This window comes from Arachis hypogaea, chromosome 13, assembly GCF_003086295.3.
Source record: "Arachis hypogaea cultivar Tifrunner chromosome 13, arahy.Tifrunner.gnm2.J5K5, whole genome shotgun sequence".
NCBI classification, from domain to species: domain Eukaryota; kingdom Viridiplantae; phylum Streptophyta; class Magnoliopsida; order Fabales; family Fabaceae; genus Arachis; species Arachis hypogaea.
This window is the reverse complement of record NC_092048.1, coordinates 1,610,124-1,623,993: the sequence shown is the minus strand read 5'-3', so window position 1 is coordinate 1,623,993 and position 13,870 is coordinate 1,610,124. Positions and strand designations below refer to the sequence as shown.

The 13,870-nt window shown below is 32.4% G+C and overlaps 1 protein-coding gene across 1 annotated transcript; it reads left to right on the top strand.

Moving 5' to 3' along the window:
* Nucleotides 1-4,920: 4,920 nt before the first annotated feature.
* LOC112736310 (phenylacetaldehyde oxime monooxygenase CYP71AN24) lies at nucleotides 4,921-8,640 on the top strand. The gene is made up of 3 exons (XM_025785701.3): nucleotides 4,921-5,506; nucleotides 6,433-6,867; nucleotides 7,752-8,640. Exons 1-3 carry the CDS (start codon nucleotides 4,967-4,969, stop codon nucleotides 8,394-8,396), a joined length of 1,620 nt encoding a protein of 539 aa, XP_025641486.1. The 5' UTR covers nucleotides 4,921-4,966; the 3' UTR covers nucleotides 8,397-8,640.
* The last annotated feature ends 5,230 nt before the right edge of the window (nucleotides 8,641-13,870 follow it).

The following is a 13,870-nucleotide window of genomic DNA, read 5'->3' as shown; positions in this document are numbered from 1 at the left end:
ATTTCGTGACGATGAAGTAACCTTGCTCTTAGGAATTGGACAACATGTTAATTAAATCTCTTCAATCATAGAAGAGAGAAGCTTGATCCTCCATATCATGGAAAAAATATTCCTTGCATGAACAAAGTGAGACTTCTCCATTGAACTAAGTTCATTAGCAATGTTAACCAATGAAACCATCCATTGTGGCTGTTACAATATGATCAAGACTTTCTGTTCATTCTTATAGTGAATTAAATTGACTTTCTGTTTTGAATTGAATTTCTCTTAAATAATAATGCCACTTAAACCGTTGTGAAATCGTTATGCATTCAAAATTGGTTCAACAAGAGATAATAATACTACTACTTATTTATTGTTGAATACAAATCATATGTTTCTTTTTTCATTCTTTATTTTTTTTCAGAAGATATAAGGGAGAGAGTTGGAATAGCACCCATTGTGAAAAAGATGGTTGAATTGCGTCTCAGGTGGTTTGGACATGTGAGAAAAAGATCGATAGAACATCCAGTCAGGAGGGTGGATGAGATGGAAGATGGTCAAGGAGAAAAAGGTAGAGAAAGACCTAAGAAGACCATCCATGAAGTGGTCAAATGAGATCTACATATAAACGGTCTCTCTGTAGACATGATACATGACAGAGCACAATAGCGTCGTTTGATTTATGTAGCTGACCCCACTTAGTGGGACAAGGCTTTGTTGTTATTATTGTTTGTATTTTTTTTTTTCAATAGATGAAATCCTTAACTGATTAGAAACTCCTTTGTATTTTTGTTGTTTGTATTCTTTCAAGTGCTAACTTCAATGAAATGTTTTGATTTTGCATGCTGTTGTATGAAAATGTAAGGTTATGACAAAGTGATTATGCGATGAATCACTTCACAAAAGAGCAAATGAAGCATTATCTAGAATGAATGAATGAATGAATGATGAATATGTTGTATCTTTCAAATAACTCCACAGATCAATTTTTCATGATATATAGTCTAAGGAGTTCTAGTGTTCTATCTTTTGTTGTTATGCTATGTAGCCTTTATCAGGAAAACTATTTGATCAGAAAGATTCAACTACTTCTCATCATTGAGAATGAAGTAATTTGTTTCATTCTAAAATAATGTGTTTTTATTTTGTGTCTCAGATGTACAGAGGTCAGCTGAAGAATGGTTCGTTCATCGTCATAAGATGATGACCGTACGTTTAAAGAGTGATTATCTTATTGTAGTTGTGATATTAGTTAGTTAATAAACTTTAAATGATATAATTAATAATTTGAGAGTGTTGTTTATTTATTATTATTGTTGTCTATAATATTGAATTGATGAATTATTTTGGTTATTGTTTAAGTGTGTTATGTTATTTGAGATATATTTGTTATAGGTTGGCTGTTATGTGTTAAGGTGTAAATTTTGTGTTAATATTTTTTCAATATTTGATAGCCTAGATGCAAAAATTTAGTAAAGAATTAGGATCAGCCATAGAAATGGTCACTAAAATGCTTGGTTGCTAATTAGCAACCAATTTAGCGACTGAAATATCGGTTACTAAAATACAGATCTCCACTTAGTGACTGAATTAGAGACTGAAATGCTAGTCGTAAATTAGCGACTGATTTAGCGACCGAAATATTGGTTGCAAATTAAAGGCCGAAATACTGGTTGCAAATTAACGACCGATTTAGCGACTGAATATACTCCTAACAGCTAAATTTTTAAAAATTTTAGGACCAATCCAACAATAATACATGACAATTATGTCTGATATACTTGTGTTGAAAGTTGTTCTTGTAAAATTATTGTTGAATTGGTCATCAATTTTTTGAAAGATTAGTCGGCAAGAGAATATTTAATACAAATAGAAAATCTTTGAGACAAAATTAAAATAAAAAAAATTGGGATTATTTTTGAAACTTTTAACAAATTTTGCGCAATAGACAAAAAATATACTTTACCCTATTTAAATCAGGTCATAAAATCATTTCTCTCAAAAATATAAATTGATAAATTAAAAGGACGTGTATAAATAATTAATTATATTTCTAACACTCCTTTCATACAAATTTTTTTTTTTGTTTAGATTTGTATGAATTTTTGAGTAAGTTATCTTGTTCTCATTTTATCTTCTTTATCCTGAATTTTTTCTAGTAACAAATATTGAATTTTAAATCTTTAAATTAAAAAAATTTTAATATTACATTATGAAATTATTATTTTTTAAAAATTTAACTAATTAAAAAAAGAGTAAAGTATATTTTTCTTCTTAAAATATGACAAACATTTTAAAATTACTCTTAAATTTTATTTTATTTTAATTTTGTCTTAGAAATTTTTTTATTTGCATCAAATATATCATTGATAGCTAATTTAGGACCAATTCGACAATAATTTTACAAGAACAACCTTTAAAATAAATAAATCAAATATAATTTTCATACATTATTATTAAATTGATCTTAATTTTTAAAAAATTTAATTATCAAAAATATATTTAATACAAATAAAAAAATTTTTAAAATAAAATAAAATTTAAAAATATTTTTAAAACATTTGTTAAATTTAAAAAATATAAAATATAAAATTATATAAATAATTATATCTCTGACAAATTCACTATCCTGAAATACATCAGCTTAATGCATTAATGCAATGTTAAATTGAAATTCACGGCCTCATTTTCCACCTGCCTATACTTAATTAGTAGCTTGATTAATTTATGTGTCATTGCTTTATGGATAAGGATTTTCTCATATGATGACAGACATTCACCTCATCAAGTCTAGATATATATTTTTTCATTAGTAATAATTTTCACGTTTTTTAAAAAAAACTTTCATGTTTCTAGCTAAAGTAAATAATTTATTATCAATGGTGATATATATGCATGGGCACACCACGTCCGTCCGAAAAAAAGATAAAAAATATAGACATGACGAGGTCATTTCCATTTTAAAATTCGAAAGCATGGCCTAGACGCAACTCTTATTTTTTCTTTCTTAGCTTTCGTATGCACTTTCACCTTTCTCAGTTCAACACTAAGTAACTAATAATAATTATGATATTTTATATGAGAAAGGATGTTTGTATTATTTTTTATATAAATATTTTTTATTTTCTTAGCATATAAAAAGTAAATATTTTATTATTTTTATTAATTATTTTTAATAAAAAACAAAGAATATATATATATATATATATATATATATATATATATATATATATATATATATGTTAGAAAGGAGAGAAGAACAATAGAGAAAATGTTTGTGAGTATTCAAGTTGTGTAGAATGATACAATATAAAAGAGGATTTATAGGTGCTAAGAGAATCGAAATTATAAAGACGCAATATCCTATAATAAATATTCAGATATGTTAAATAATGTTAATTAATCTAATTGATCCTAATTATACTCTAACATCCCTCCTCAAACTCAAGTGACAACTTGAGTTTAAAACTTATTTAAAACAACTAAATAAAAAAATGCATAAACTAATAGAACGGTTGTAAACGGAACTGCCTGAAGAAAGCGCAGACAGAACTATCGGAAGGAAGCGCAGACGAAACTGCCGGAAGGAAGCGCAAACAAAACTGCCGAAAGGAAGCACAGACGAAACTGCCGAAAGGAAGCGCAGACGGAACTGCCATAAAGAAACTCAGACAGAACTGGCATAAGGAAACGCAGACAGAACTGTCGGAAGGAAGTGCAGACGAAACTACCCGAAGAGAACGCAAACGGAACTGCTGCAAGAGTGGCCAACTACAAAAAAACTGCTGAAAAGATGGCGAACTGCCAGAAAACTGTTAAAAGGTGACAAAGTGCGAAGAGATAACAAACTATCGGAAGGTGACGAAAAACATATGGTTTTTCCATGAGAATAGATAAGTAATGGATGAGCTAATTGGTGAAAAGTATGAAAAGTATGGTGATTTCACCAGAAGAAAATCAACTTATCCTCCTTGAGGAGGATACCTTGGCTTTGATACTAAGTTAGAAAAGGAAGAGAGAGCAATAAAAAAAATGTTTGTGAGTATTCAAGTTGTGTAGAATGATACAATATAAAAAGAGATTTATAGGTGCTAAGAGAATCGAAATAATAAAAACGCAATATTCTATAATAAATATTCAGATATGTTAAATAATACTAATTAATATAATTGATTCTAATTATACTCTAACACGTATAACATTTTTCTATTTTTTTTTCCACAAAGGAAAATATTTTATTTCATTTCAACGGAATCAAAACGGAAAAAGTGCTTCTTAATATAGGACACGCAAGGATTAAAAATGGTAAAAACCAAAGATTAGACAAAACAACATATATAATAAGAAAGAAGAAAAATCTAAGTTGAACTAGTGTTGGTGATGAAGTTTCCATTATTCATACATTTATATATACAGTCAATTACTTTAATACAGATATATATAATTATTTATATATTTTTTATCAATTTAAATTTTTATAAAAGGTAATTTTATAATTTAATATCAATACTTCTATTACCTATATATCTAGAACTTAATTCTTATTATTGATGTACAAAAAATGAATATAAAACAAATAAAAAAAAGTCTATATACAAAAAAATACATAAATTCTAAAAAAAACTCTTGTATAAATAAATATATTAAAAATATAATTATTTATGTATTTTTTTATTAACTTAAATTTTTGGAAGAAGTGATTTAGTAAAATATTTAAAATACTTCTATACTCTTCGCCTCTTGTTTTACCATATGTGTCACTATTTGTACCCTAATTAAAAAAGTTATAACTAAAGTGTCATTGCAAAAACGTTTATTACATTTTTTTTATATCTTTAGCAAATAATATATATAAAAGTAAATAAATATTTTATTATTTGTTAAGAATGTGCATGATGGTGTCTATAAATACTACATTTAGATATTCTCTCCATTCATTAAATTTTACACATATTACCAAACAACCACAAAAAAACAAAGAAGAATGGCTTTTCTACAACTTCAATCAATACTAAAACAATATTCCTCTTATTATTATTATTATGAGCAAGATTACTACTCAACCCTTTACTACTTAGCCATTTTTGGCTTCATAAGCATCTTTCTTGTGCTTAATTTCACAATAACAAAAAAAGGACGAAAATCCAATAATCTTCCACCATCACCACCAAAGCTACCATTCATTGGAAACCTTCATCAACTAGGAACATTGCCACACCGTTCCTTCCATGAACTCTCAAAGAAGCATGGCCCTCTCATGTCTCTTCAACTTGGACAAACACCAGCCATTGTTGTTTCTTCGGTTGATGTGGCCAAAGAAATCATCAAAAACCATGATGTTGTTTTCTCCAACAGGCCCCAAACAACATCCGAGAGAATCATTATGTATGGATGTAAGGATGTTGCTTTTGCACCCTATGGTGATGAGTGGAGACAGAAAAGAAAGATTTGTGTTCTTGAGCTTCTAAGCCTTAAAAGGGTGCGATCCTTTCAATCCATTCGTGAAGAGGAGGTTGCCGAATTGGTTAGTAGCTATGATGAGATTGCATAACAAAATACTTTAAAATTATCTACTACTCAAGTTTTTGCATTTATATTTTTCGAATGAATATATACTATATTTATAGCTTTCGTATTTCAAGAATTTAAGATAAAATAGAAAAAAATATCTATATACCATTTTTTTTAAATATTATATTATCATTTTTTGTCACACATGGCTAATTGTCTTATCTTAAGCGGCCACATATGATTAGGTGGCCTGTCTTAATTGACCATCAAATGATATGTGACCGTTCAGAACATAATATATTTTAAGGGAGCTACTTAGATAAAGACGTTGAAAACGTCTTTTTATAAAGATATTTTTTAATAATTAAATTTTAACACATACAATCGACTAAATCGTGTTATTTTTTTTAAAATTAGGCTAGACAAATTGATTTGACCGAAAAATGGTGAATTAAATCTTGAACTGGTCTAAATTAATATTATTTTTTATAGAAAATGACTACAATACCCTATTATAGAAAATGATTAAAATATTTCTATTATATATATTAATTTTGAGAATCCTAAATTTTAATCCTTTATTTTTTTATTGTAGGGTTAGAATTTAAAATTTTTAAAATTAATATATATATAAGAGTATTTTAACTATTCTCTATAATAAGAGTATTGTAGTCATTTTTTATAAAAAAAAATAATATTAATTTAGACCAGTTCAAGATTTGATTTACCATTTTTTTCGGTTAAATCAATTTGTCTAGCCTAATTTTGACAAAAATAACATGATTTAATTAATTATATATATTAAATTTTAATTACCAAAAAATATTTTTAAAAAAGACGTTTTAGGTGTTTTTATCTGAGTCATTCCCATATTTTAAAGATTATTTTTTTTATAATTTAATAACGGTATGCATATCAATGTAACATATATATACATAGGTTGATAGCATACGTGAAACATGTGGAAGCAACAAAGAGTCATGTGTGAACCTTAGTGAGTTGATAATTGCAACATCAAACAACATAGTGTCAAGATGTGTTCTTGGACAAAAGTATGATAATCCAGATGGTAATAGCAGCTTTGGAGAGCTTGGAAGGAAGATGATGAGAGAATTGGCTGCTTTTAGTGTGGGAGATTTCTTCCCTTTCTTGGGTTGGCTTGATTTTCTCACTGGCCAAATACAAGAATTCAAGGCCACTTTTCATGCATTAGATTGTTTCTATGATAAGGTACTTGAAGAACATAGGAGAATGATTAAGAAAGGAAATGATGATGATAAGAAAGACTTTGTTGATTTACTGCTTCAAGTTCAAGAGGATGGTGTTCATCATGACTTTCACCTCTCCAATGATAATCTCAAAGCAATCCTAATGGTATGATTTTTAAAATTAATTATTCTTACCTACTTAAAAAGTATAAAGTAACAATAATATATTTATCTATTATATATAATTAAAATTGGATTAATTTTATGAACGTAAATTTTCAAATATCTTAGCCACATGATTTCTACTCATTAGGACAATAGATAGCTTGTGTAGCAAGTCAAAGAGAAAGAGATTTAATAATGAAATGAAGAGAAAAGAGATTTTATTAAATATATATATAAAAATAGAAAGGTAAAATGTATTTTTTGTTCTTGAAATTTATCAAAAATTTAAAAATATCTCTTTTGTTTTAATTTTGTCTTTAAAGTTTTTTATCTGCATCAAATATATCATTTGACAATTAAATTTTTAAAAAAATCAACAATAATGTTATAACAACTATGTTTGATTTATTTGTATTGAAAGTTATTCTTGTTAATTGTCGTTAATTTGTGTTAAATTTTTTGAAAAATTAGTCGTCCTAGATATATTTAGTGTAATTTAAAAATTTTTAAGATAAAATTAAAATAACATAAAATTCAAGAATATTTTTAAAATTTTTAAATTTGAAAGACAAAAAAATATTTTATCTAAATTTATAAATATTATATATATATTCTGCTAGTATACAACATAATTCTTTAAATTAAATATTAGTATTTATTCTCAAATTTTTATAATTTTATACTATTATAAAATTATTTACTCTCACAAATTAAACTGTTAAATAAAGTTATATTAAGTGAAGGTAAATAAATAATTATAGGTAATGCTAGGGAGACAAAAAACAGACAGAACTTATCTTATTTAGTATTCATTAATTATGGCTGTTTTTGACTGATTTTCTTTGCTTACGAAACATTTTCGATAATTATATATCTAATACACAGGACGTATTTGCGGGAGGTGGTGACACTACTTCAACACTTTTGGAGTGGACATTTGCAGAACTGATTAAGAATCCAAAGATCATGAAGAAAGTTCAAGAAGAAGTAAGAAATGTTGTTGGGTATAAACAAAAAATAGATGAAAATGATGTGAATAAAATGGAATACATGAAATGTGTCATGAAAGAAATTCTAAGATTGCATCCACCTGCTCCTTTATTAATACCCCGTGAAACCCTAAGTGATGTGAAGCTAAAAGGTTATGATATTCCATCAAAGACAAAGGTATATTTGAATGCATGGACAATTCAAAGGGACCCCGAAATTTGGAACAACCCTGAAGAGTTCATTCCTGAGAGATTTGAGAAAAGTCAAATTGATTTTATGGGTCAACATTTGGAACTTATACCCTTTGGTTTCGGAAGAAGGGGTTGTGCTGGAATTTCATTTGCAATTGCTTCCACTGAACATATTCTTGCTAATCTTCTATATTGGTTTGATTGGAAGCTGCCCAATAATAATGATGATGATGATGTTGGTGTCACTAAAATGCAACACATTGATATGTGTGAGATTTATGGGCTCACTGTTTGCAAGAAAGTACCATTGCATCTTCAGCCTAAACTATACAATCATATGGGGAAGTAATTATCTTATCTTAATTTTGACTATTATGTATGGTCAAAATTAAAAATAAAATAATATTATTCAGTTGTATTATTCTGGCGCATGTGTGCCTAATAAAGTCTAGGAAATAAACATAGACTAAGCATTACTTATTACGCGTGATTATTGCAGTTTATTTAATTTGAAACTTGATGTATGTTTTCTGTCATGAATATTGTCGTCGAGATAATTTGAAAATAAAGTGCATGTTTTAATTTGGGCTATATATATATATATATTTGAATTATTTATTCCATACTTTTTTAATTACTATTATAACTATAATTGATAGGGATATATATATAACCAAAATTATTATACCCACTTAATATAGATGATAACTAACTTGGGTTGATCGAGTGGTCAGCTCATTCTTTCAGGTCCAAATCAGAACCCGAAACCCACCCACTTCTATTCTCATTGTGCAAGAGGTGCTGCATATATAAATAAATGTAGCCTATTTTTATTGTTTAAGAAAAATAAGGCCCAAGTGGCCAAGTCCCCTTTTACTATATCACCCAACACGTGTGATTTGCCTAAAAGGTGAAGGAACCTAGCAAGGGCCCAAGAAATGTTTTGGGTCCACATCAGATCTGAACTGGTTATCAAAATCATCTACACTAATTAATCTTTCGGTTTGCAGAACCGCCTTATCTCTCTCATGGAGAACTTTTCTCTCTTCTGGAGAGTTTTCCTGAAATAAGGTTTTGTACTTACCTGCGTACTATCCTTACTTTTGTGCAAACTTTTATTTCTAGCTTCTTTCTCTTATTATCACAATACTACATATGGCCTACAAAGAGGAACAATCTGTTGAAGGCAAAGTTATTTCCATTGACCCAGAAGAAGATGTCAGCTTTGCTCCAGAGAACCTGAACATGGTGGGGAAGATTCTTTCGGACAAAGAAGTTAGCTTCAGCACCTGCAAAGCTGCTATTATGGGGATTTGGGGTCATCCGCAAGGTGTAGCTATCTCCGATGTCGGTAGGAATAAAGTGCTGATCAGCTTTAAAGATGCGCGGAAAGGGATCCACATACGTAACGGAGGCCCCTGGAGTATTCGAGGGAATCTTCTTAACCTGCAGACATGGAATGGACGTGAGTCAATCTATGAGGTGGATCATAGGTATATGGAATTATGGATACAAATACATGGACTTCCACTTAATTATATAACAAGAAAAACAGCAGAGATTATTGGCAAGAAAATAGGTGCTGTAATGGAAACAGAAAATCCTAGATTAAACGATACACTACAGAGAACGTTCTTGAGGGTGAGGGTCACAATGAATATCACTAAACCTCTGCCAACTGGCTTCTGGTTAGCAACACAAAATCATCAAACTGTTTGGGTCGACTTCAAGTATGAGAGGATCCAAGACAGTTACTGTTTGAATTGTGGAATTCTGGGTCATACTAAGAAGGAATGTAAGAATCCAATGGCAATGGCTAGCTGGGACCACACGAAACCAAGGTATGGGCTGGGTTTGGGGGTTAGTCGAGCTAGGGCCATCTTAGCCAAGGAAACGGAGCAGGATGACAAAGCAATGAACAGGGAATGGTCTGAGGCTAAGCAGGATTGTGAGGGGGAACGTGTAAGGATGCAGTGTATGAAGGATCAGTCGGAAGCAGAGAGTGGTACGGGCAGGGGATTAGAAGCAGAGCTTCAGAGGGACCTCAAAGCAAATTCTGAGCAACAGGCGGGGTTAGATAGGGAGAGCCAGGGATCTAGACAGCATGTTGAAGATGTCTTACAAAATGTACTAATCAAACTTATGTCTTCACATGGGAAAGCGTTGAGAAGGGGTGACAAATCTCCAAATATTAAAGCTGACATTACAAAAGGTAAAGATAAGCTCCAAGAGGTTGGTGAAGTAAACTCTGCTTTTATGCCCAATGCCACACTTTCTAGGGAGCAGCAGGGTTCTAGACCTTGTAAGTTTCAATCTTTTAAAGAGGGGTGTCAGGAGCATCTTCAAGTCGGGGAGAACATGAAGCACCAACCTTTTGGTACCGAAACAAGGCTGAATGAGGGGCATTTCAATGAGCTGAAGCAGATGGAGGTTTCGTTTGAGTGCCAACAAGTGCAGCAAGGTGCTTCGGAGTATCCCAAAAAGTTAACAATCAGGGAAGAATTGGAGATGCTTTTTGGCAAGAAAGAACCCCAAATTTATCAATATGGCGTTATGGATTTTAATAAGCAATCAGAGAAGGAGACACGAATTATAAAGCATGGCGGAGGTCAGTTGTGGAGCTATAGGGAAAAACTTAAAATGAAGAGGACCATTACTGCAGCTGGTAGAACCATGATTCAACGAATGGAAAATGGGGAGGAGTATTATGTTGAACTAGCTGAGGAAAAGCAAGATATGAAAGAGCAGCTTGCTGCTGTGTCGGAGCAGAGGAACGAAAATCAACATGTGTTGGAGCTGGCTTTTGACATGGGGTTGAATCTGAACGCTAAAAGGAGAAGGGATACAAGCAGCCTACCAGTCTATGTAGACAAGATGGAAGATGACGAACAACTAATAATGGAAAAATCAGGTAAGAAGTTCAAAGACGAAACTGGAACAGTTGTGGCTGAGGAGGCGGGCCTTATCATGCCCCACCAGCAGCCATGATTGTTGTCAGTTGGAACTGTCGTGGGATGGCGGCCCCTTCGACGGTGTCTGAACTAAGAAATATTTGTAAATCTCTCAGGCCGTCCATTTTGTTTCTTATGGAGACTAAAGCTAGCAATCTTAGTTGTGTTAGGATTAGGAGAATGTTGGGCTTTGTTAATATGTTTTGTGTGGAATCCCGGGGGTTGTCCGGGGGGCTGTGTCTTTTTTGGAAAAGTAATATAAATATTAATGTCTATGCTTGGTGTGATAACTTTATTAAAGCTCAGATCAGCACTACTAATGATAAAGATTGGGATGGAATTTTTGTTTATGGCCATCCTGATTACAAGAGAAGAAAGGAGTTATGGAGAGAGTTAACTTATGCAAATAATAATTTGGATGTTCCAATGGCTTTTATTGGAGACTTTAATGATGTAATTGCACAGCATGAGAAAGTAGGATTGCATCCAAAACCAAGTAGTCAGATCGATGCTTTTAGGCGCTTTGTAGATAGCAATGCTCTCATAGACTTGGAGTTGCAAGGGACTAGATACACATGGTTTAGTAACCCAAGGAATGAATTTGTTACTAAAGAGAGGATAGATAGAGTTCTTGCTAATTGGGAATGGAGAAGAGCTTTCCAACATGCCACTCTTTCAGCTTTACCAGCTATTAGCTCTGATCATACGCCTTTAGTTCTCAATGTTAAACCCAGAGGAGTAAGGTGCAGATGCTTTAAATTTGAGGCTTTTTGGGCTGACCATGCTGATTGTAGCAATGTCATAAGGAGAGGATGGAACAGTGTTTGTAATAGTACGGTTGATCATTGGACTAATTTAACTCGAAGGATGAATAATTGTAAGCAGGATTTGATCAAATGGAGTAAGGTTAACTTTAAGAGGGCAGATGTCGAAATACAGAAACTAATGCATAATCTTAAACAAGCAGAGGAAGCAGAATATTCCGAGAATCAGCAACAGGAAATTAATACAATGAAAGTGCAGATTAATAGATTATGGAAACAAGAGGAAAAGTATTGGGGTCAAAGATCTAGAGTGAAATGGCTGAAATTTGGTGACAAGAATACTGCTTTTTTCCATGCCTCTACCATTCAACGAAGGGACAGGAATAGGATTGAGAGATTGAAGGATACTAGTGGAGAATGGGTGTGTGGGGAGAATGATATTCTTAAGCTGGCAGTTCTTCATTTTCAGAATCTTTTTAAAGCTTCAGGTAACCTTGCTATGTCTGAATGCATTAACAAAATTCCTATTAGAGTGACTGATGATATGAATCGAGAGCTTATGGAAGAGGTCTCTGATCAGGAAATCAAAGAAGCTACTTTTAGCCTTGGAAGTCTTAAGGCGCCAGGTCCAGATGGTTTAAACGGTCTGTTTTTTCAAAAGCATTGGGCGATTGTTGAGAAGGAGGTTTGTGAAGTTGTCAAGACTTTTTTTCGGGAAGGGATCCTACCTAAGAGCATCGGAGATACTATTATAGTCTTGGTTCCTAAGACCAATTACCCAGAAACTCTCAATCAGCTTCGACCGATTAGTTGTTGTAATTTTATATATAAGATCATTTCTAAGCTGTTAGTTATTAGGCTTAGAAGATTAATAGATACGATTATATCTCCTATCCAGAGTGCTTTTGTGGGGGGACGCCTCATTCAGGATAACATGGTAATAGTGCAGGAAATGTTTCACGCTTTAAATCAAAAAGGGCAGCATGCTTCTAGGAACTTAGCCATTAAGATTGATATGAACAAAGCCTATGACAGGGTTGAATGGCCATTCCTAGAGGCTGCTCTGAAAGCTTTTGGGTTTAGTTCGCATTGGGTTAAAATGATTATGAGTTGTGTCTCACAGGTCTCTTATAGAATTAAGATCAATAGTATTTTGTCAAGTAGTTTTGTGCCTCAGAGGGGACTAAGGCAGGGAGACCCCCTATCGCCATACCTGTTTATCATAGCAGCTGAAGTTTTTACCATCCTTATGAATAAGGCTCAAGAAGAAGGTAGAATCTCTGGTGTCAGAATTGCCCCTACTGCTCCACCCATTTCTCATCTCCTTTTTGCGGATGATTGTATTATTTTCTCGAAGGATAGTGAGGAGGAGATTTATCAACTCATTACTATTTTAAATATGTATACGGAAGCCTCGGGGCAGCGAATAAATGTTGACAAGTCTGGGATTACGTTCGGCAACCAGATACCGATCAGAAATAGAGTAGAAATAGAGGAGATCTTAGGGTTGCCTGCCTGGGATAAACCAGGTAAGTATCTTGGTCTTCCGGCTCAGTGGGGCAGATCTAAGAATAAAGCTCTGAGCTGGATTGAAGAGCGAGTGTTTGATAAGCTTCGAGGTTGGAAAGAAAAACTCCTTAGTCAGTCTGGGCAGGAGGTTCTCATCAAATCGGTTATTCAAGCGATACCTGCCTATGCTATGAACGTTGTTCTCTTTCCTAAAGGTTTTTGTCGTCGTCTTAGTCAGAAAGTGGCTAAGTTTTGGTGGTCCTCCACTGGTAAGGATAGGGGTATCTATTGGAAGAGTTGGGATAAAATCTGTGCTAGCAAAAGGGATGGAGGAATTGGTTTTAAGGATTTCTATAGTCAAAATATAGCACACTTGGCAAAACAGGCATGGAGAATTTTTGAATGCCCTAATGCGGTGTGGGTTCAGGTGCTTAAGGCTGTGTATTTTCCGAATGAGGGTTTTAAGGGAACCAAGGCAAGAAGGGGGGCTTCTTGGATCTGGAAAAGTATTGTATATGGTAAGGATTTCCTTTTGAGGAATGGGAGATGGTCGATTGGGAATGGAGAGAAAGTGAGAATCCTGGAGGATAACTGGATTT

What these genes read in the sequence shown, in the direction of transcription:
- LOC112736310 (XM_025785701.3), top strand. Translation starts at nt 4,967, where the DNA reads ATGGCTTTTCTACAACTTCAATCAATACTAAAACAATATTCCTCTTAT. An exon ending in AAGAGGAGGTTGCCGAATTG is followed by an intron (nt 5,507 to 6,432) that starts GTTAGTAGCTAT and finishes ATATATACATAG; the next exon opens with GTTGATAGCATACGTGAAAC. An exon ending in ATCTCAAAGCAATCCTAATG is followed by an intron (nt 6,868 to 7,751) that starts GTATGATTTTTA and finishes TCTAATACACAG; the next exon opens with GACGTATTTGCGGGAGGTGG.